Here is a 23,379-nt window from a genome sequence, read left to right on the forward strand (position 1 = left end):
CTCCTACATACCCCAAGCAAATGAATAAATAAAGCAAGCGCTTAAACGTACTTGCGAAAACACTTAAAATCTAGAACCTTCTAGAATTCATGTTCCTTGGTTTCTCATACTCAATATTCTCTTTTAAAAATATATTTTATTACTTTATACATGTGGGTGTTTTGCCTGCAGATACATCTGTACACCACACACATGCCTGGTACACAAGGAAGGCAGAAGAGGGTGCTGGACTAGAGTTACAGATGGCTGGGAGCTACCATGTGGGTGCTGGGAATTGAACTCATGTCCTCTGGAAGAGCAGCCAGTGCTTTTAAACCACTAAGCTATCTCTCCAGCCCCTAGTTTACTCTTATATAGTTCAACAACATATTTTCAGTAATTTTTCTTTTCAGAAAAAAAAATCCTTTCAGAAATTTCTTTTCAAAATGTTTAACTTTATCTTTTAAAGTTTTCATATATTTATTTTTGAAGTACTGGCAACAGAATCCAGGGACTCTCATATACTCAGCAAGTGCTCTGTATAGGCCCATAATGCTAGATACATGGCCCAGAGTCATTCTTTTTTGGTTTTTCAAGACAGGGTTTCTCTGTATAGCCTTGGCTGTCCTGGAACTCACTTTATAGACCAGGCTGGCCTCAAACTCAGAAATCCACCTGCCTCTGCCTCCCAAGTGCTGGGATTAGAGGCGTGCACCACCACTGCCCAGCTCCAGATTCATTTTTAAAGAGAATTTCTTTCTGTGTTTATGCTCCTTCAGTTAGTGAAAATAAATTAAATTCTGTAACATTTGTAACTAGCACCAACTAGTATGAACAGGATTGGAATCAGACACTACGAAGCTGACTGGTGGGTCACCTGGAGAGGAACCCTGGCCTCCGAGTTGCAGCTGTCAGCTTTGTACTGGGGATGGAGAAGCCTCCCTCATCTGGCCCGTCAGATGAGTGGAGTCTCATTGCTCGGAACTCTGGCTGGGGAGGGCTGTGTAACCACGGAGCGCAGTGACTGCCTACCCTTTACCCATCTCAGCTTTGCCTCTGGAGGATGGCTGTGAGCCACTCAGCCACCAGTGACCGTAGCCCAGCGCCATCTTGACTCTGACGGACCTTGTCTTGCAGAACCCCGTCATCAGCCAGTTCTTCCCCACACTCCTGCTGTGGTCCTTCTCTGCGCTACTTCCATCCATTGTATACTACTCCACGCTGCTGGAGTCCCACTGGACGAGGTGAGCAAGGCCTGGGCCTCTCAGTCCACCCGGGGCCGCAGGCATGCTGCCGGATCTTACTTTGACCACTTGCAAACTCACCCCTGTCCCCCTCCCCAGGTCAGGGGAGAACCGGATCATGGTGTCGAAGGTCTACATATTCTTGATCTTCATGGTGCTGATTCTGCCCTCCCTCGGCCTCACCAGGTACCTTCCACCTCCTTGCCTGGCCCCAGTCACACTCAGAGCCCGGTTCTTGCCATCTATTCTGGAAGTTCTTAAAAGTAAAAGACGTGTGAACAAAACTTACAGGGGACTTCCCAGACTTCCCTCGTGGGGAGGGGCTAATCCTAGCTGTGTTTATCTTGTGGAGGGAAGTGCCAGTTGAAGCCTGTGTGACCTCAGGGGACAAATATCTCAAGGCTGGGGCTGCTTTTAGAGTGGAAGAAAACGAAAGCGTCTCACACTGCATACAGAGTGTGAGGAAGAAAACTGGAGGGTAGAAGTCTTGATTCGGTGTGAGCAAGACCTTGGGTTTCATCTCCAGTACCGGAAAGCAAGCAAACAAATAAACAAAACAAAACAAAACAAAACAAACAAACACACATAGACAAGCAAATGAATAAGAAACATGGAATTCATCTGCTTTTCAGCTTGGATTTCTTCTTCCGGTGGCTCTTTGACAAAACTTCCTCGGAAACCTCAATCAGGCTAGAGTAAGTATCGCTCAGCCGACATCCAGGGTGTGGGACCGAAGAGCTCTGGGGGTGGAGAGTGGGTGGGTGGGTAGGGTGGGAGTGGGGCGGGGGAGGCTGTGGCAGCAGCTAGGTAGCTCTGCAGTGTGGTCCCCCCCCACACCTCCTCGCCTGGCTTCAGGACCGGCATCCTCCCCTGGAAATAACAGACCTTGTACTCACGCCGGCCCCTCCCACATTCCTGGAATCCGTTGTGGGAGCTGACCTACTTTGTATCTACTTGCAGAAACGTGGTTGTATTTAGCCCAAGACTCAATTAGTGTGTGTGTGTGTGTGTGTGTGTGTGTGTGTGTGTCCCGCTTTCCTTGTTTGAGACTTACTTATAGGCCACAGAGCCGTTGGGGAAGGTACTTCTGGGTTTTAGAGATGCCCCAGCCATAGAAGGATAATAATTAAATGTAGTGTCAGTGTCAGTCTGTGGTTGGTTTTTGTCAGGAGAATAGAGTTCAGTTTAGGGCTAGTGTGCGTCCTTGTTACTACTGAAAGCCAATGATACACTTCCCTAATAATGATAGCTATTGTTTAAAATGGCTCTATGCTAAATGTTTATGAGTCCTTAACTTATTTAACCCTTACAAGAAGCTGGGGGAGGGGGAAGGGGTGGTGTGAAGAGATGGATCTGTGTGTAAAGGCTTCTAGTCACGAGGAGACAGAGACAGGAGGAGGAGGATCCCAGGAGCTTAGTGACAAGCTTCAGCAATGGGTTGGCTCTAGTTTCAGTGGGAGAGAGACAGGGTCTCAAAATATAAGGTGGAAAGCCATAGAAAAAGATATCTAGTACACATACACACACACACACACACACACACACACACACACACACAGAGAGAGAGACAGAGACAGAGACAGAGACAGACAGAGAGAGAGAGAGAGAGAGAGAGAGAGAGAGAGAGAGAGAGAGAGAGAGAGAGAGAGAGCTGTTATTCCGGTCTCCGTTTTACTGATAATGGGGTGCAGAGATATTGAGGTCATCACTCATGGTTCTCCAACTAGTTATTCAGCCCATTTCACTGAGCTAGAGGGCTTTCCACAGCCCCACAGGCTCCAGGTTGACTGGGAATGATTATGGGGGAGGCCAGCCTGTAATGATGGGGCAATCGTCTCTTGCTGACTCGGCTGGTGACTCAGGAGCAAGGACCTACAGATAGACGTGTACCTACCTAACTCACCCTTTCCTGGGTAGACGTGGCTTCTGACTACCACGGCCAATGGCCAGCTCTTCTCTGTGACTCTTCAGCCACACCTGACATACCCGCTGAAGCTCCTCCCAGACAGATGCATTCAATCACTCAGCACTGAACTCAGGTCTTGCCTTCCCTACCCACAGCATCATCTCCTTTGCAATCTCCTTGGGACTTCCTGCAAAGCTAGGTGTTGGCTACCCGAGGGCTCTGTCCTCGTCCCTCCTTCTCTGGACTCATGGCTTCGTTGCTATTTGGCTATTGAATTAAAATATGTACGCAAAGCGTCGAGGGGTGTGCCGTGCTGGGCTTCATCTCCAGCGCCGAGAAGTTAAAGTATAAAAAATCCACAGTATCCAGATTACCACTTTAGAGCCTTCTGTCTCCTGCCTCAGCTTCAGGGGGAGCCCCTGCTGTGCACCTCGGACTTTCCCTGCCCTAACCCAGATCTGCTATGCCTCAGTTCTCTTCATAACTCTCTCTCATTAGTCCCCCAAAAGCCTTGGAGCGCACCCTGCCTTTTCCCTCCCCTCTCCTCCCTCTATCCAGTCTATCAGCAGACTCCCCCCAGTTCCATCTTCGAGAATGATAGAGTCCGACCCCGCCTCCTCATCCCTACCAGTACCACCCTCATCCAGCACACTCTACAGCTGCGATAGTGTCCGCCATGTCTCTCAGCCTCCAGTTCTGCCTCCCCTTCGCCCACTGCTTTCCAGGCCTGCCTGCCCTCCTCCTGTTGCTTGGCACTGCCAGGCTCACAGCTCTTCATCAATGTCATTACCCATGGTCTCTTGCTGTCCAGGTGATCTGCATGTTCAGTGGCCTTATGATCAGCTTTCTAAGCTCAGTGGCATTGCTCCACACACCCCCAGCTGGATAGCCCCTGGAGCACTGCCTGCCACACTGTATATGCCTGTATCTGATTGTGTCCCTAGAGAGTGTGCAAATACAAAGACAGCAGAGTCTGGGTCTTGGTGGGTTTTTGTTTTGTTTTGTTTTTTAAGATTTATTTATGAGTATACTGTAGCTGTACAGATGGTTGTAAGCCATCATGTGGTTGCTGGGAATTGAACTCAGAACCTGTGCTCACTCTGGTCCCTGCTCGCTCTTGGCCCCACTCGCTCCAGCCCTGCTCACTCTGTCTCAAAGATTTATTTATTGTTATATGTAAGTACACTGTAGCTATCTTCAGATGCACCAGAAGAGGGTGTCAGATCTCATTACAGATGGTTGTGAGCCACCATATGGTTGCTGGAATTTGAACTCAGGACCTTCGGAAGAGCAGTCGGTGCTGAGCTGTCTCGCCAGCCCCAGGCTTGATTTTTTTTATTTTGTATTATTTTATTTTAATTTTGAGAGAAGATCCTGCTATGTAGCTTAGAAGGGCCTAGAATCATGATCCTCCTGCCTCTGCCGCCTCAATGCTGGGATCGCCCGTGTTATGGCTTGATTTTATGCTTAGTTTTCAGCACAGTAACTGACACACAGCCGGTCTCCACAAATGTGTGCTGACCAAGGGATGTGACGAGAGCCCTTCCAGAGGCCCCCCCACCTCCCGCGCCAATTATTTTCCAGCTGGAAGGAAGCTCTGGGCCCCCAGCTAACAGACCTGTATCACGTCCTAGGTGTGTCTTCCTGCCAGACCAGGGTGCCTTCTTTGTGAACTACGTCATCGCCTCAGCCTTCATCGGCAGCGGCATGGAGCTGCTGCGGCTGCCGGGCCTCATCCTCTATACCTTCCGAATGATCATGGCCAAGACGGCCGCTGACCGCAGGAATGTTAAGCAGGTACCACCACGGATCTTGCCCAGTGCTCCCTGCCTGTGGGCCTCTCAGTTCTCTGGAATAAGTCGTAGGCACAGTGGCAAGAAATTTTCAAACCTGGGCTCAGGGTCGCCTCTGCCTGGAACCTCTTTGGATCATGGCAAGTCTTTCCTCTAGCTTCCCTGCTGACCATTGGGCCAGAGAGAAGAGCTTGGGGTTTTTTGTGGTCTAGAGCATCTGGTCACACAGATGTATCAGTCTTCTCATTGCCTGTGCAGGGTGCCTGACAGAAGCAATGTAAGGAAGGAGGGGTTTGTTCTGGCCTTCAGTTTGAGGGTACAGCCCATCATGATGGGGGAGATGTTGGGGTGAGAGCATTTCTAGCTGCGGGGTGAGAGATCGCTGGTTACACTTAGGGTCCGATTAGGAAGCAGGGAAAGATGAATGCTGGTGTTCCTCCCTTTCTTTCTCCCTTCTTCTATTCAGCTTGGGACTATAGCCCACAGAGTGGGGCCACATACACTTGAGGGGTGGTGGTCTTCTCTCTCAGTTACACCTCTCTAGAAACACACGGAGAACTGTGTGTGTCTCCGAGGCGATCTGGTTCTCCAGCCAAGTTGAGAATCAACATTACTCATCACAGAGGAAATGCATAGCTAAAAGCTACGCATTCAATGCTTGAAGCCCCTGCTCAGTAAGAGAGAGATAATACACACCCCGTAGACCCCTTTCTCAGGGGGCCTCTGTGTGGATCTGTTCTTAGGACCACCTCTGATGTCCAAGCTATTTCAGGCTGTGGCCCTCATCCCAGACCTCCTAAGTTGAGTGGTGTGGGGTCGCTATGCCTTGGTGCGTTCTGTGAGAGGAGGCAGGAGGCTAGCTATCCTCAGGATTTTGTGATAGACGCCACTAATCTCGTTTTACAGAGGTACAAACTGAGCTGGCCCAGGTTACCTGAACCAGGGTTGAGCTGATGGCAGGGAGGGTGCCCAGTCTGTGTGGAATCTCTATGGCGGATCCTCCAGCTGTAACTGCCCCAGAAGCTCAGCCCTGATGGGAGGGTACAGTTAAGAGGAGGGGGGCCCTGTGAGAGCACATGCCACCAAGCCTTGGAAGATCCGGGTATGGACTGAGAGAATCTGGAGCCGGCTGGAGAAGAGAAAGCCAAGCCTTTCAGAAGCATTCCGAACTACCTAGTCCTCCCTGACCCTGTCGGACAACCCCCACCCACCATGTTCGGAGTGCCTGGAAGGATGTCTGGGGACAGAACCAGCTTGTGAGCTCCTTAACTCTTTCTTTCCCTAGAACCAGGCCTTTGAATACGAGTTTGGAGCCATGTACGCATGGATGCTGTGCGTCTTCACCGTCATCATGGCTTACAGCATCACCTGCCCCATTATCGTGCCCTTTGGTAAGTGGCCCTGGCGTCTGTCTCAGGGCTCATGGACAGCTGACTCTGTCATACCTGCCGGAGATAGCTACCACCAGGTCACATGGATTCCCAGCAGAGGGCCCTCTTGTAGTTACTGAAATATAAAATTTCATTTCCTTTCTAAGTGGTTGCTTTTGCCGGCCTCTACTGTGGTCTCTCTCAACATGTCTGGTGTGAGTTTCTGTGTTGGCTCCTCATGGTATCTCGTTTGGTTTGTGAGTGTATGTGTATGTATGTGTGCATGGGTGAGAATGGGTGCCCATGCACTTGGTGTATAGACCAGGGATAGATATTTGATATTTTCTTTCTTGCCCTCCCCTTCCCTCCCCTCCTCTTTCTTTTCTTTTCTCTTCTCCCCCTTCCTCTCCCCTCCCCTCCCCTCCCCTTCCCTTCTCTTCCCTCCCTTCCTCTTCCCTTTCCCTCTTCTTTCTTTCCCCTCCCACCCCCGCCCTCTCTTCCTCTTCCCTTTCCTCCCCTCCTTTTCCTTTCCCCGCCCCTGCCCTCCCTTCTTTTTTCTTTTTTGAGACAGGGTCTCACTTTGTAGCCTTGGTTGGCCTGGAACTCACTATGCATATATATACATACTAGATTGGCCTCAAACTCCCAAAGATCTTCTGGCCTGAGCCTCTGCCTCCCAAGTGCTGGGATTAAAGGCGTGTGCTACCAGGTCCAGCTTGTCCGATATGTTTTTTTTTTTTTTGAGATGGTCTCTGGATAAGCCCAGAGGTTTCTGACTGGGTAGACTGGCTCTGGGACTCTGCCTGTCTCTATTTCCTCCTCCCAGTACTGTAGGTACAGAAGTGTTCCACCATGCCCAGTGATTATGTGGGGGCTGGATCTGATCTCAGGTCCTCATGCTTGAAGCAGGCACGTCATGAACCGAGCTGTCCCCTCAGTCCTAATCACCATCATCATCACCATTATCATCATCAACACCAACACCATCATCATCACCAACACTGTCATCATCATCATGTAGACCATAAATAATTTACAAAGTCTAAGTCTTGGCTATGTTGTAGCACAGGTCGGCTTCAAACACAAGACCTTCTACCTTATCCTTCTAAACACTGGGGTTGTAGCTATGTGTGCTACCACGACTGGCTATCTTTAATGTAATTTAATTTTTTAATTAATTAAGGACTAGAGAAATTGCTCAGTGGTTAAGAATGAGCGCATACTGTTCTTGCTCAGGACCTGAGTTCGATGCCCAGCACCCACAGCAGGCACTCTGCCTGAAATTCCAGCTTCAGAGAACCGACGCCTCCCTCACCTCCTTGGTCACATGCACGAACACATAAACATCCACAAAAATAGCTAATAAGAATATTAATTAATTAGCTAATTAATTAATTTTTTGAGATAGGATCTTACTATGCAGCTCTGCTGTCCTGGAACTCACTACTTAGACTAGGCTGGCCTCAAACTCATGGAGATCCACCTATCTCAGCCTCCCCAGAGGGGGGAATCTTAGCCCAGTAGGTCTCTAGCTCACAGACTCTCTCTTTCTCTTTTTTTTTATTTCTTTATTTTATGTATACACTGTCACTGTCTTAAGACACACTAGAAGAGGGCATCAGATCCCATCACAGATGGTTGTAAGCCACCATGTGGTTGCTGGGAATTGAACCCAGGACCTCTGGAAGAGCAGTCAGTGCTCTTCACCGCTGAGCCATCTCTCCAGCCCTGATCACAGCCGTTCTTTTGCAGGCCTCATCTACATCCTGCTTAAGCACATGGTGGACCGGCACAACCTCTACTTCGCCTACCTTCCGGCCAAGCTGGAGAAGAGGATCCACTTCGCTGCTGTGAACCAGGCCTTGGCTGCACCCATCCTCTGCCTCTTCTGGCTCTTTTTCTTCTCCTTCCTTCGTCTGGGTGAGGGGCCTTCTGCTCTGTGCCCAGCGCTGGGCCTCCTTTTTCTCCCCCCACCCTCCCAGCCAGTCAGATCACTAGCTGATTTCCCAGCGTCAGTGTGATAGAACATGGTGCTCCTGGGTGAGGACTGCTTGGTGTGGTGTTGACAACCTGGCTCCCTGAGCTAGGTCAGGTGTGACAGAGCCCCAGAAATCTCCATGGAGAAGACAGCTGCTGTGTCAGTTTGGGGTGACTGTGCCAGAGGCTATAAAATTCTCTACTCAGCCCTGGAGAACTCCCATCCTGTCCAGCCCTTGGCTCTGGAGGCTGGCGGGAACTGTTCTAGCAAGCGCACTGTCAGTGGCTACACACGTGGTATCCCCAGGTCTAAAACCCAGTCAGGGATGGGTCTAGCCATCATGCGGGTCGTATACCCCTGTGTTGTGTGCTCTTAGCTGTTCAGGATACCATTCTGACTGTTGGAGTGAGGGGCAGAGCTGGGAGCTGGAAGTCACCCACAGTTTGGGCGCCAGGCTTGCTCAATAGAGCAAGCATGGCAGGAAGCGCCCGCTTCAAGACTACACGTGTGTGTTCCCAGGTCTGACGGCCCCCGCCACTCTCTTCACCTTCTTGGTGGTTCTGCTCACCATCCTGGCCTGCCTGCTGTACACCTGCTTTGGATGCTTCAAGCACCTCAGCCCATGGAATTACAAGGTACCACCGGGCTCAGGCTGGACAGTGTGGCTCTCTCTTCTTTCCCCATCCTTCTGTGAATGTAGTACCAGCCGTCCCCAGTTTTCCTCTGGGAGTGGGGTGTGTTGTGGCCTCCCTCCCTTTCTCCCTCTCTCCCTCCCTCCCTCCCTCCCTCCCTCTCTCCCTTTCTCCCTCCTTCCCCTATTCCAAGCCCCTGTCCCTGCATCTTGGCTGAGTTGCATGGGGAGCCTGGTGCCGCCTGCTCCTATTATTCAGCCGGGTTACTGGTCTGTTTGTTTTGTGGACCTTACTTCAGAGAGACCGGTTCTATTTGTCATTGTGTCTCTGCTGTTGTCCACAGACAGAAGAATCAGCTAGCGACAAAGGAAGCGAAGCCGAGGCCCCCGTGCCCCCACCGTTCACAGTAAGCTGTCTGTGTTTCTGTCCCTCCGTGGTGGCTACCGTTTGTCATGTTGGTTGCCAGGGTCCCATCCCGAGAAGCCACAAGAGTTGGGCTAGAACAGTTCTAGTAAAAAGAAATCCCGGGCTAGTTTAGAATTAACGTCAGTTGAGATGTCGCATCTGTTCTCTAGCAGCCACCTTGGTCACTGAGGTGTGCCCAGTTCCCTTGCCTTCTTCTCTCTGCCCCACTGCCTTTCATACAGCTGTATCAGGAGGTCCTCTGACAGCCACGGGGGGACAGCAAATGTATGCCCCATCTGAGTTCAGCAAATGCATAAGGCGCCTGTTCCAGAAGGCGTGCCTGGCTGGAAAGGCCCCCTCTTCTTCCCGGATTTCCCTGACTCTGTCCTCCAGGGTACTCCCTTAGGGTAGAGTGTGGCCCCTTGAGCCCCAGATGCTAGAGGGGTCACTTCTGGTCATCCTAGCAGAACTGAGGGTAGGACTCCGGCTGGCCTCCTCAGCCTCAGGCCTTCCAGCAACTACCTCCCTAGGGAAAAAGACTCTTCAAAGCTGGGGAGTGCCGGAGTGCGCCTTTAATGCCGGTACTTAGGAGGTAGAGGCAGGAGGATCTCTGAGTTTGTGGCCAGCCTGGTCTAAGGATCAAGTTTCAAGTTTCAGGACAGCCAGGGCTATGTCTTGAAAAACCAAAACCGAACCCCCATCCCCCCAAAAAAGACTCAAGCGGCTGGTAAGTAGGTATCCAGGAGCATAGGAGCTTGGCTACCCAGAGGCAGCCATGGCCCAGACCCTGCCAGCCAGCAAGGAGAGCAGGCGATGTGGAAGCTTTGGATCCTTCATTTCCAGCCTGGGCCTGGAGGATGCATAGCTGACAGACACATGCTATGACAGACAGACAGACAGACAGACAGACAGACAGACAGACAGACAGACCGACAATTCCAAAATAAACACAGTTGCCCAGAATACAGTACCAGGAAGGAGTGTTTCCTCTGAGAACTAGAAGTCGCTCTTCATTTCTTCATATGGTCATGAGAGCTGGGCTGTAGACGGCTTCCCATTTTGCTCTGGCTTCTGAGAAGTGTACCGGTGACTTATTTTGGGTCCAGATGCCCCATGAGAATGCTATTTTTTTTGCCGGGCATTGGTGGCGCACGCTTTTAAACCCAGCACTAGGAGGCAGAGGCAGGTGGATTTCTAAGGCCAGCCTGGTCTACAGAGTGAGTTCCAGGACAGCCAGGGCTACACAGAGAAACCCTGTCTGGGGGTCGGGGGTGTGGTGGGAGAGAATGCTATTTTTTGATATATGTCTTCCGGTTGGGAGAAAGAGGGGTAGTGGGGCAAGGGCAGGATGTAGGATGCCACCATCCAAGATTTAACTCTTGCCTTTGCCCACAGCCCTATGTGCCTCGGATTCTGAACGGTTTGGCCTCAGAGAGGACAGCGTTATCCCCACAGCAGCAGCAGACCTACGGTGCCATCCGTAACATCAGTGGGACTCTTCCTGGGCAGCTCGTGGCTCAAGATCCTAGTGACACTGCGGCTTGTGCCTACCAGAAATCCTGAGAGCGGGCAAGCTGGTCTGGCAGGCTGGGAGCACCTAGGAATGCTGAGGGACACAAAGGGGCTAGTGCCCCAGACAGGCTCTTGAGGGTTTTGCTGTTTAAAGCCCCTGTCTTGTGAGAAGAGGAAACCAGCGGGTCCTGGGGCTCAGGTCCTTGGCTGAAGGTATAAGGTGGGGCTGCTCTCCCTGGGAGCCATCTGTGGGTTTCTTTTCTGGTTCCAGTGTGGGGAACATCTGCAGCTCCCTCTTGTGGTCATGTGAAGATATGCACTTTTATTCCCTCATCCACTACTAGGGATGCTCCGCAGTAGTGGTTTGTAGCCAAGATCACGTGTTGGACTTTTGCCTTTAGGGTGATCATATCTGGAGACTTCTGGCTGATGGGAGATGCGTTCCAGGAAAGACTTGGTCCCTCTGGGCCCTGGAACACTGCTTAGCTTTCTGCAAGCTGACACACAGCCCAGCAGTCGGGTCCGAGATGGAGGCCATGTGGGCCTACAATGCTCCTCAGCCTACAGTCCCTTCTCAGGGATCCGTGGAGTAGCTGTAGGGTCCAGGGAGTAGCTTGTTGTTGTGGACGGCAGCAGGGCAGCAGGCTCCCGCCCACTGGCTTTGTAGCCATCTCTGCTCCTGCTGTGCATCTGGGTTTTTGTATTGTGTTGCCTGAGACTCTGTGTCTGGGGTCCTCCTGCAGCAGGCGGGACACTGAGAACCATTAATAAAGTACCCAGTGGGCTGGTGGTGAGACCCAACCTCTCATGCCTCTTCCAGGTTAATGTATGGTTTCCCATGTCCATGCAGGATTCTTCCAGCCTCTACCTGATAAGTCTGCTCTGTCCGAGATAGGAGGGGGCGGGGCTGGCGAGATGGCTCAGCAGGTAAGAGCACTGACTGCTCTTTCAAAAGTCCTGAGTTCAAATCCCAGAACCCACATGGTGGCTTACAGTCATCCGCAATGAGATCGGACGCCCTCTTCTGGTGCTGTCTGAAGACAGCTACAGTGAATTATGCTGGAGGGAGCGGGACAGAGCGATCGGCGCTGTTCTGAGTTCAATTCCCACCAGCCACATGATGGCTCACGGCCATCTATACAGCTACAGTATACTCATACACATAAAATAAATAAATCAATCTTAAAAACAGAAAGAGCCGGTTGTGGTGGCGCACGCCGGTAGGATTTGCTGAAGGAGGCAGAGGCAGGAGGATCACGAGTTCGAGGCCAGCCTGGGCTACACATTTTAGCCGGGCGGTGGTGGTGCACGCCTTTAATCCCAGCACTTGGGAGGCAGAGGCAGGCGGATTTCTGAGTTCGAGGCCAGCCTGGTCTACAGAGTGAGTTCCAGGACAGCCAAAGCTACACAGAGAAACCTTATCTCGAAAAAAGAAAATGTTTGGGGCTGGTGAGATGGCTCAGCAGGGAAGAGCACTGACTACTCTTTGGAAGGTCATGAGTTCAAATCCCAGCAACCACATGGTGGCTCACAACCACTTGTAATGAGATCTGATGGCTTATTCTGGTGCGTCTGAAGACAGCTACAGTGTATTTACATATAATAAATAAATAAATCTTTAAAAAAAAAAGATAGGAAGGGGCAGTGTCAAGGGCACCCTGGAATTATGAGTGGTCAGAGTGGCACAGAGAGAAGAACAGGGTGCCCCTGCATTTCTTCTGTTTTGGGCAGCTCTTTTCTTTTTCCATAGTGGAACCTGAAGTTGGACCCTAGGGGGCAGGCTGGAGCCCAGGCCCACATGGATGAGAAGGAGGTGGCAAAGACACATATGGGGATGGGTGGGACTTAGCAGTCCACGGTTGGGTAACAGTGTGGGCCAGGGCAGGCCTGTGGTAGACCACAAGCCAACCATTTGGGTCTTTCTCCATTCCAGCCTCCTTACGACAGTGGACCAGGCAGGGTCTCCCTTTCCTCTTTTCACAGGTCACTTGAGCCAACCAACTAGCCATACTGCCCTTTCTCCCACAGGCCTGAACTTTGCGGGTGTCTGGATGGTGCCATAACTACTCTGGGGGGCTGCTTGGCACAGGGTGGCCCTGGCCAGTGGCTGTTCGTCAGTCTGGATTGATTCAGAGGGCCCAGGGGGGGACCAGAGACAAGGGCAGAAGTGCGAGCTGTCCTCTGGGAGGGGAGCCCAGGTGGCTTGTTTTGGAGTAGAGGATGTTGCTCTGTCCAGCTGTGCTTAGAAGTAAAATCATTTGTCACCAAGGCTTGCATTGCCTAGCACAGGTGCGTAGTGTGTCGGGTACATTTTAGAAAGAATGCGGTAGGTTTCATAGACAGGGGTTGAGGTGAACTGTGCCCTGGAATAGCTTTATTAGTAGTGTAAATGACTTACAGGGTGGTCTTTCTGTAGCTGGGGGTACCTGAGGGCACCTAGTTCTTAAAGTGCTCCCCCACCCCCACCCCCAGTTTTAAAGTCTGTGACATAACTTGGGGATGGTAAGAGAGGATCGGACTAGGCTCCCAGAGCCCGCAGGGCACAGGGACTTAAGCTTACTCCTTAGAACTGCAGCGTCTCACTTCAGGGAGACTGAGAAGGAGGCAGGGCTGCAGAGGCTGCAGTTGATCCCTGAGGACGTCACTGGCCAGTGATACAGACTTGCGAATGTCCTGGGCCAGAAGCTTGGGCTCTTCAGAGGCAGCAGAGTGGTCCCCATGTCCCATGTAGGAATAGGAGATGAGTTCGGGGTACTTGACCTTCATCCACTTTTTCTGGGACACCCAGAACAGCGGTGGGCACAAAGGCCTTCATCATGGGGGGTGGGGTAGGGGCTGCTGTGGATTAGCGTTGAGGTCCTGCTCCCATGTCTGCAAAATGGGAGTAGGGTCTCAGGGCTGAGGGAGGTCGTATGGAACTATAATGACAAGAGCAGACGCAAGAATCAGTGAGCCATTTCATGAGGCCTGTGTTCTACTTACTAAGGACCCTATGCCTGGGAAGACCATCTTAACAGGTCATGCTAGCCCCTAAATATCCATGTTGCTCGTCTGTTTCCTACCTGTCACTTGAGGGTCTTCATACAGACCTTGCAAACCCCAGTGCCTCTGTCCCAGCAGGTCAGGACCCTCCTGAGCACATCTACTGTCTTTCTTACCATGCCATCATGCCTCCTTTGGATTAAAGACCAAGAGTTTGCCAGCCCCAGGGGCTCCTCTCCATGCCCTGCCAGGATTACCCAACTCATGCCTGTGGACCATGATGCCCTGGCCCATGTTGTCCTCCAAATGCCTGGAAGAGATGATGGTTTCTCTTGTCCAGTAGCTCATCATGGTAGCCAGCAGATCTTCCAGGGAGAACTTCCCGGGAAAGCACACAGAGCATGCCCAGGCGCAGGGCCAAGGTCCTGCCCATCCTGCTTCCCTCAGATGGACCAGTGCCATTTTCTTCCATAGGCTGCCTAGGCCAAGGTCCTCTGGATGCAGGCAGATAGCTACTGAAAGGTCTGACCAGGGCAGGCAACAATTCCTAGACTCACCGTCTCAGCGACCTGTCTCCATGGGAAGGAGCATCACCTCTGTTTCACCACCAGGTGGCACCCTTTGCACGCGGGTGCTTTGAGCCCAGAGGCGCGCACAAACACAACTCCTGCCTCCACCTTCTTCCTGGGCTCTCCAGTCTCTGCTAACACTTCCTTCCTGTGACCATTCTTCTACCCCTAGTTCCAGATTCCAGGTTGAAATGAATCTCCCACTCTTAGGATCCCAAGGGACTTGAAACGCCTGGCAGCATGAAGACTCTGGTCTTCTGGCTAGAGTCAAGGGATCTAGATGCTAGACTTGGCCATAGTAATAAAGAGCCTTGGAACTCTGTCTGTTTGCCGTGTCTGGGTCCCAGTTTGTCCTCTGGTACAAACAGAATGAATGATACTTGGAAGGCATGTGGGGGCATCAAAGCACAGAGAACATTCTCTCTCTCTCTCTCTCTGTCTCTCTCTCTGTCTCTCTCTCTTTTAAAAAGAAGATTTATTTATTCCAGGTATGTGGGTATACTGTAGCCATCTTCAGACACACTAGAAGACAGCATCAGATGCCCACTACAGATGGTTGTGAGCCACCATATGGTTGCTGGGATTTGAACTCAGGATCTCTGGAAGAGCAGTCAGTGCTCTTAACCACTGAGTCATCTCTCCAGCCCCAAACATAGGTCTCTTACTTTGACAGCATATCAATCAATTTGATGAAGACAAGGGCTCAGAAACTGATTAGAACAGAATTTGAGGTGAGGCTCTAGGGAAGTGATTGGACGGATCATGAGGGCTCTGACCTCATTATTAGGCAAACCCATAGATGGCTTTCTAATATGATAGCATTTGGGAGGTGGTAGAAATCAGCGGGGTGGCCTGGCTGAAGCAGGGTGCTGTGGGCCTGTGCTTAGGGCTCTATGCTGCGCTCCGTCAATCTGCTTGAGGCCCCACATACCTGCCTTGATGTTGCGCCCCACTGCAGATCTGTTACAGCCAGATATCACAGCTAGGATCTCTGGAGCTATGAGCCAGGATAAATCTTGCTTCCTTTCAAGTTCACTGTCCCTTGGTAGAGATGGGGAAAGGTAAGACTCAGTTGGGGACAGTCAGAGAAGACATCTCATATATGACCTTGACTGAGTCTTGAAAAGGAGAGCAAAATGGTTGTGTGATGAAGTTGCAGAGAGAAGGTTAGCTTGCCAAACGCCACAGGGCTTCAGGGGCGAGGTAGCTTCAAAGCCCAGACCTTACTGTCTTGGGGCTCGGGTCTTGTGCTGGGTCCTGAGAAGCCCACATTCTCAGGAGCTGGGAGCTCATCAAGAGGCTGATGAATCCCGGTTGTCCCGGAAGGATGTGACCTTTTGCAGGGTTACAACCTCGGAGATGCCCCAGAGCTTTGAGAGCCCGTGCTCTCGTGTCAGGCTGCCCCTGGGGAGTACTGCCACGGCTCCTGTGATGTCCCTGGCCTTAAAGACGTAGCCCTGTGGCTATCTGTTGTCCAGGTTGTCAGTGGCCCACAGCCCCCATGTGGTTTCCTGTCCATCTGAAACATCCAATCCTAGCTCAGAATCCTCTGGTTCCTTCTAACAAGCTGGCATCCACGATGACTCGCATTTCTTGCTGCCCTCTACTGGGTTTCATCTGTCCTTTTCCTTTTCTCTCTCTCTGCTTTGTATTGAACAAAGCTTCCCTGGATGCTACCCTTTGACTTTTCCCTATTAGATCAAACTTGGCTCTCAACGACCCCTCACCTGAGCTCTGTATCTGTGGGTCCCGGCTCTGAATGAGCATCTTTACCTGGATTCTCTGCAGACTCTGTCCCTCCACACAGCCATGCCAAATATGATCTTAGTATCTATCCTGGGACAGACCATTTGACCAGTTCATGCTGGTGTGCCTGTATGCACACATCAATGTACAAGCACACGTCCACCTGGTCACAGTGTTCAGTGGCTTGCACACTCACACCCATGCACACGCACACATATATGTGCAGTGCTCGAGAGCTTGTATGCACACTTACACACCCGTGATGACTGATATACATACACACTCAGAGTCGTCCACACTTGCCTGTGGACACGCATGCATATACATGGTGAGCAAGAACCTGCACATTCACACCTGCACTGGCTCTTAGGAGGGCATACCTACAGCCACACATGTGTCCATGACCACTCTAGTATGCAAGCATACATGCTTAAACACACAAGGTTCAGGGGGTCCTCACACTCATGCCTGCAGGCTCCTCCCTTCCAGCCTCCATTTCCAGGCATTGACATCTGGGTCAGAAACCCTGGTCCTGTGTGCTTCCCCGTCGCCCCAATCTCAGCTGCCCTGGCTCCCCTTTCTTCCCACTGGTGTCTGTCTGCCTCTGCTCCTGGTACCCAGACCACAACACACCAGCTGCTGTCCCTACCTGGCCATCAACTTAGCTCCAGGTCATAACTTAGCTGGTGTTTCAGCAGCTATGGGCTGAGACTAGTCATTGGAGGAGTTTGTTGCTCACTTTGACTTCCTATATCCTTTTGGTCAATGACCTTTTCGCTCCCTGAAGCGTGCTTTAAGGAACATTAATTTGCCTCTGCCCTTTCACTAATGGAGTAGAGGCAGGGAGATCCCAGAGTGTTGAGGATTAAGGGGGCATGACAGGAATATTCCTATGAGGTGGAAAATAGGAAGAACTTGGGTGATGAAGTTTCCTTGGAGGGAAGAATATCCCCGAGACGGAATCAAACACGAATCCTGTGGACTTGAGCTGTGTCAAGAGCCCCTTTACCTTCTGACTGGCTATTCCCTCTCCTTACCACATCCACCACTTCAGGCCTGGGATGTGAGTCTTCTTTCTGGACCCATGACTACCTGGCTGTCACTGCTAGGACATCCACGCTTCCCATGCCAGGATAGAGAGTGGAGGTGCTGCAGGCATTGGTGCAGGGATCATAGCAAGTCCTTGCTGGGGACCTGGTGGAGTTCCATCACTCGCAGATCTTGTTGAGGGTGTTTTGGGGAAAACAGACTCAGGGCAAGGACTTGTCCAGGCTCTTGGTGACCTCCCCAGAGGAATGACTTTGTGATCTGTCCTTGATTTATGATGCTGTGATCTGCTCAAGCCTCTGTGTAAGTCCAAACTCACATTTAAATGGCTCCTCCCTGTGCCTCAGTTCCTTCTTCCACGCAGTAGATGCTTGCTCACTAGTTACTCAGGGACCGAGCTGCACATTCTCAGTCATTTCCCCTCTAGACAAGGCAAATGCTTTCTCTGGACTGGCACAGCCCCTTTTACACATTGTCTTAGCCAGGGTTTCTATTCCTGCACAAAACATCATGACCAAGAAGCAAGTTGGGGAGGAAAGGGTTTATTCAGCTTACACTTCCACATAGCTGTTCATCACCAAAAGAAGTCAAGACTGGAACTCAAGCAGGTCAGGAAGCAGGAGCTGATGCAGAGGCCATGGAGGGATGTTCCTTACTGGCTTGCTTCCCCTGGCTAGCTCAGCTTGCTTTCTTTTTTAAAAGTTTTTATTATTTATTTTATGAGTATGAGTACACTGTAGCTGTACAGATGGCCATGAACCATCACGTGGTTGTTGGGAATTGAACTCAGGATGGCCCTGCTTGCTTCTGTGTAGTATACTGTCTTCAGACATAGCTGTCTTCAGATACACCAGAAGAGGGCATCAGATCCCATTACAGATGGTTGTGAGCCACCTTGTGGTTGCTGGGATTTGAACTCAGGACCTCTGGAAGAGCAGTCAGTGCTCTTACTTGCTGAGCCATCTCGCCAGCCCAGCTTGCTTTCTTATAAAACCCAAGACTTCCAGCCCAGGGATGGCACCACCCAAAAGGGGCTCTACCCCCTTGATCACTAATTGAGAAAATGCCTTACAGCTGGATCTCATGGAGGCATTTCCTGACCTAAAGCTTCTTTCTCTGTGATAACTCCAGCTTGTGTTAAGTTGACACACAAAACCAGCCAGGACAGTTGACTCCTTGTCAACTTGACACACAAACACATCACTATTAAGCCTCAACCCTTACTTTCTTATTCATCCCCAAGATCTAAATAATTTTAAAAGCCTTACACTCCTTGTGAATTCTTACACATTAAAATTTCAATCCCTTAAAAATATCCAATCTCTTTTAAAATCCAAAGTCTTTTTTACAATGAAAAGTCTCTTAACTGTGGGCTCCACTAAAATACTTTCTTCCTTCAAGAGGGAAAATTATCAGGGCACAGTCACAATCAAAAGCAAAAATCAAACTCCCACTGTCCAATGTCTTCGATCCTCTCAGGAACTTCTAGGTTCTTCCAAGGGCTTGAGTCACTTCTCCAGCTCTGCCCTTTGTAACACACCCCTTGTCTTCTTGGCTCCAGCTGCCTGTACTCCACTGCTGCTTCTGTTCTTGGTGGTCATCTCTTGGTACTGGCATCTCCAAAACACCGCTGTCTTCCACTGCAACTAGGCTTTCCCCTATAGCCTCTTCAGGGTGCCAAGCCTCAACTCCTTTGCATGACCCCTTCAGTCCTAAGCCATCAATTACAACTGAGGCTGCACCTTCACCAATGGCCTTCCTTGGCCTCTCACAGTGCAGAGCCTCAGCTGCTCTTCATGACCCCTTCATGCCTTCAAAACCAGTACCACCTGGGTGACTTTTACACATTACCAAGTCCAGCCACGGTACAAGGTACAGCCTTGGCTATCTCTGGAACACAGCCTCTGTGCTCTCAGAAAACACTTGCCAGAAGATTTCACCTCAGTGATGCTGGTCTCTTCTTAATTACCGCTAATTTCTTAGCTCCAGCTGACCAGCATCAATTGTTCCAGTAATGCAAAGTTTTCTCTTTAGTAGTTCTGGTATCTTGTTAATCACAGCTGATACTTCAACCCCAGCTAACCAGAACCACAGAATCTTCACAATCAAAACAACATGGCCCTGATAAGTGTCTTTATCTTCTCTCTGAAATTTTACAAGGCAGGCCTCCATCTTCTGCACTGTTCTCAACATTATCTTCCAAGCTCCTATACAACATCCCACAGAGCTCTTAACACTGAATGGATCTTCTAGCCCAAAGTCCCAAAGTTCTTCCACAGTCCTCCCCAAAACATGGTCAGGTTGTCACAGGAATACCCTACTATGCTGGTACCAGTTTGTCTTAGTCAGAGTTTCTATTTCTGCACAAACATCATGACCAAGAAGCAAGTTGGGGAGGAAAGGATTTATTCAGCTTACACTTCCACATTGCTGTTCATCACCAAAAGAAGTCAGGACTGGAACTCAAGCAGGTCAGGAAGCAGGAGCTGATGCAGAGGCCATGGAGGGATGTTCCTTACTGGCTTGCTTCCCCTGGGTTGCTTGGCTTGCTTTCTTATAGAACCCAAGACTACCAGCCCAGGGATGGTACCACCCACAAGGGGCCTTCCCCCCTTGATCACTGAGAAAATGCCTTACAGTTGGATCTCATGGAGGCATTTCTTCACGTAAAGCTCCTTTCTCTGTGATAACTCCAGCTTGTGTCAAGTTGACACACAGAACAACCTAGTATACCCATCGTTAGGGCTTGTTCATCCACCATCCATTTCTTCAAAGCTCATTATATACAGCTGTTGTGAGTGCTGAGCTGAGAGCAGGTACTTGCCACACCCACTCATCTACTCCAGTAAAGTCTGTGTGTCAGGTTTGAACACCTGATCACGGACCTGAGGCGTATGGCTTCAAAGGGAACTAGCTTGCCTCCTGGATAGTCAGTCACTGGCATTTCCTAACTCAGATCTATTCCAGATTGGTCTCTGCAAAAGTCTGTGGAGAGTTTTGTGTGCTTTTTTTATTCAGGCATAAAGGTGCCCTAAGAAATGATTTTGTTATTAGCTAAACTGAGATTAAACATTGTTTCCTGGCCTCCTCAGTGTTTCAATGATCCTAATTGATTTCCTAGCTGTAATTAGCTTGTAATTTTTACAAAGAAGCTGTCTTACTAGACAGGGTGTCTCCAGAGTTAGAGCTAGCAGTCAGGCACTAATTATCAGAGCAGTCCCACACAAGGCAGAATTGCTTTATTGACCAGAGAGAAGTTATAGGGCTTCCGTCACTAATTATCTATGTTATAGCCAAGGACTGCTAGAATATGACCTTCAGCTGCTTGTCTCAGACAGACCCAGATAATTTATCTTGGGGCCGCCAGAATAGTCCAGGAAGAAGGACACCACTGTTCCTCCACTTTCACCTGGCTGCTTGTTCTCACTGACCTTAATGTGGCCGTCTCCTGCCTATGTGACTTCTGTTATTTGCCCTGTTTCTGTATACTATATAAGCTTGATTTTACATTGTATAATTACACTCAGGTACCACACTTCTTTGTGTCATCTCTGTTTGTCACTTGCCAAATTCTTTGCCCACCTGGCCAGATCTCTAATCACCCCGCGGAAGGGGTCCCCGAAGCAACCCAGTCCTTGGCAGGTACTGAAGAGTGTTTCTGTCCCCAGGCAGATCCTGTCACGTCTCATTCTCTCTTCCTGAGATTGGTGCTTTCTATGTCACCAAACAGAGAAAGAAGACACCAAGCCTGGGACTGTGGGTCAGAGCAAAACCTGCGCCAGGCTTAGGAGCAGGACTCAAGCTCTGTGCATGGTGCAGCTTCCAGAACTATGGAGATTGGATGGCTCCCAGCCTTTCCCACATCTCTCTCTCTCATCTGGCCCTGTAACCCCTAACCTATGAGTCTGTACAGGGCCTCAGGGAGAGAGGCCCTGCTATTCTGCAATAAAGGTTGAGCACTGGAGATCCCTTGACTGTAGGGGAAGCTGCTGAGTTCTGCATTCTCTGTGCCATTTACCCGCTGAACCAGACACTTGTCCTGTAGGTGTCTCAGCCTCTCCGTCCTCCACACAGGGTGCCCGGATGACAGGTAGGGTGGCAGCCTTAAGTGCGGTCCTGAAGGTGTCAGCATTTACCATTTTGCAGAGACATTAGCCACTCCCTCACCTCCCAGACTCTGATGAACATGGAGTCATTAACCTCGGCAGAGAGGACATTTCTCACAGGAGTAACACAGAGATATGTACATTATTATACAAACTAGCCTGACACCCACCGCAACTGTCAACTCTTGTGGATCCCCAAGTCCTGCTGATTCTGTTCCAGGGGTGGGAGTGATGCCACTCCATCCCTTGCATGACCACGCAGAACTTGGCACCCTAGAGTAGTCCTACCAAGCAACCCTTAAAGCTGATAGATAATTGGGCCAGTGGGTGCCGTTCCTAAATATATCGGCACACAGAAGGCCAGCACTAGGGCTTCTGCAGAGCCGTGACTAGCTGTTGGGTTCCTGCTTCCTGATGTGTATGGGAGCTTTCATGTGGAAACTCATGTTTGGCAGGGACCTTACTAAACTTCTCGGGCCCATCATCAGCCCCCAAGCCACCTGTTTCTTCCTTCACAGCCATCCATTAGTAGGTATTGCTGCCACAACTCCTCATTCCATATCAGATGCTGCTGCAGCTTTCAAGAGTCAACCCAATCTCTGTCAGCTAGAGCCACAGCCACCCTCAGAACTCACACTTGCCATCTTTAGAAGTCACGCCCTGTGAAAACAGACTTGAACTTCCCACTTATTTTCTCTTCTGACTGTAAGTTCTTTGTGACTCAGAGTCTTAGTAACAAACTTTCCTGAGAGTCTCAAAGGACCAGGAGCTGGCTCTGCATATCCCTGCCAGAAAGCAGCATGGGGATGCTGGGGAGTGGCCCATCTCTAGCCTGCCAGGCTGGAGGTCTCCTTTCTTAACCAAGGTACCCTGAATGTCTGTCCCTGCGAGGTAGGCTCTCTGCTGGGCAGAACCAGGCAAGAAAGGGAGAGAACCCGGTCCAGCCGAGCCTCTCTTGGGGCTGATCGGGCTAAGCAGGATGGTGAGTGTCACAGCGTGGATCTCCTGCCTCCGGAGAATAACCACCCAGAGCTGTGAGTCTGTCCAAGCAGGAACTCGTTTTATTGTATCAATCTTTTCTTTATAAAGGGCTGAGAGAGGAGGCGGAGTTTTCTGCTGAGGTGAGATGACATAGGGGGAGGGGAAAGTTGATGAAGGGTATGGGGTGACTAACAGAACCAACAGTTACAACTCTACATCAGCAGGAGCTAGGCAAAGGCAGGCTTAAGCAGGTTGTGCTGAGTCACTTCAGTATGGAAGTGACTGAGACAGTTTACAAAACTCCAGCCAGGCTCAGGTTTGTCTTCAAGTCCCAAAGCAGGGCCAAATAGAGCCCAACATGTCCCCAGAACCCTTGTCTGTGAAAACTACTAGTCTGGTAGTGAGACCATCATTCCTTGAATGCCTACAGACATGACCCTCACTTTAGGGGATCAAGAAAAATTTGCACAGGTCTCTCTCTCTCTCTCTCCTCTTTCTTTGATGGGGTAACTTTTTTTTTTTTCACATTGTGTGGAGGTGTGTCCCTGTATTTTCAATTGTTAATTCTGTTCGGATTTTTTTTTTTTTTTTTTTTTTTTTTTTTTTTTTTTACTTTTTATTTTTTAAATATTCCTCTTTTCTCACCTGCCTAAAGGCAATCTAGAAATGCATCAGAAGTTGTCTCTTCTACTGATTGGTTGTCATAAAGATCTGATAGTCAATGGCTAGGCAGGAAGTTCTAGGGCAGAACTTTAGAGAGAGGACACAGGAGAGGAAATCAGATAGAGGAGATTCGGAGAGTGTACATGGAGGGAACAGATAGGGATCAGAGCTGGGCAGAGAGGTATGAAGGTACCAACATGGCGGGTTATAAGCTAGATAGTCAGTTTAAGTTACACGAGATAGCAGGGAGACTGCCCCAGCAAAAGGCCTAAGCTTTAAGCTGTAAGAGAAGTCTCGTGTAGTTATTATCGTAGTCTGGGTTTGTGTAGAGGCGGTGGGAACGTGGGGAACAAGCGCCCTGGCTGCAGGGCAGATGCATGCAGTCCACTCAGCCTGAGAACATCACAAACCCTGTTTCCAGAAGGTGACGCTATGTCCCCTTGGCTCCTGTCACAGTTCCCAGTGC

The 23,379-nt window shown here is 50.2% G+C and overlaps 2 protein-coding genes across 4 annotated transcripts in view; one reads left to right on the forward strand and one right to left on the reverse strand.

The window, feature by feature from the left end:
* Tmem63a (transmembrane protein 63A) overlaps window positions 1-11,620 on the forward strand; it is a 35,796-nt gene extending 24,176 nt beyond the window's left edge. For all 3 annotated transcript variants that reach the window (XM_031391242.1, XM_031391238.1, XM_031391235.1), the window contains exons 15-23: window positions 1,117-1,223; window positions 1,323-1,409; window positions 1,856-1,918; window positions 4,764-4,926; window positions 6,208-6,313; window positions 8,045-8,212; window positions 8,790-8,905; window positions 9,246-9,308; window positions 10,703-11,620. In XM_031391242.1, coding sequence (XP_031247102.1) covers window positions 1,117-1,223; window positions 1,323-1,409; window positions 1,856-1,918; window positions 4,764-4,926; window positions 6,208-6,313; window positions 8,045-8,212; window positions 8,790-8,905; window positions 9,246-9,308; window positions 10,703-10,870 — 1,041 coding nt within the window. In that variant the 3' untranslated portion in view covers window positions 10,871-11,620. The remainder of the gene's footprint in view (window positions 1-1,116; window positions 1,224-1,322; window positions 1,410-1,855; window positions 1,919-4,763; window positions 4,927-6,207; window positions 6,314-8,044; window positions 8,213-8,789; window positions 8,906-9,245; window positions 9,309-10,702) is intronic.
* A 1,755-nt stretch (window positions 11,621-13,375) lies between these two features.
* Ephx1 (epoxide hydrolase 1) overlaps window positions 13,376-23,379 on the reverse strand; it is a 45,967-nt gene continuing 35,963 nt past the window's right edge. The window contains exons 5-6 of the mRNA XM_031379382.1: window positions 14,078-14,183; window positions 13,376-13,594 (exon numbers count right to left, since the gene is read on the reverse strand). Of these exons, the coding sequence (XP_031235242.1) occupies window positions 13,376-13,594; window positions 14,078-14,183 (325 nt within the window). The remainder of the gene's footprint in view (window positions 13,595-14,077; window positions 14,184-23,379) is intronic.

The sequence above is a fragment of the Mastomys coucha genome, unplaced genomic scaffold, assembly GCF_008632895.1.
Source record: "Mastomys coucha isolate ucsf_1 unplaced genomic scaffold, UCSF_Mcou_1 pScaffold1, whole genome shotgun sequence".
NCBI classification, from domain to species: domain Eukaryota; kingdom Metazoa; phylum Chordata; class Mammalia; order Rodentia; family Muridae; genus Mastomys; species Mastomys coucha.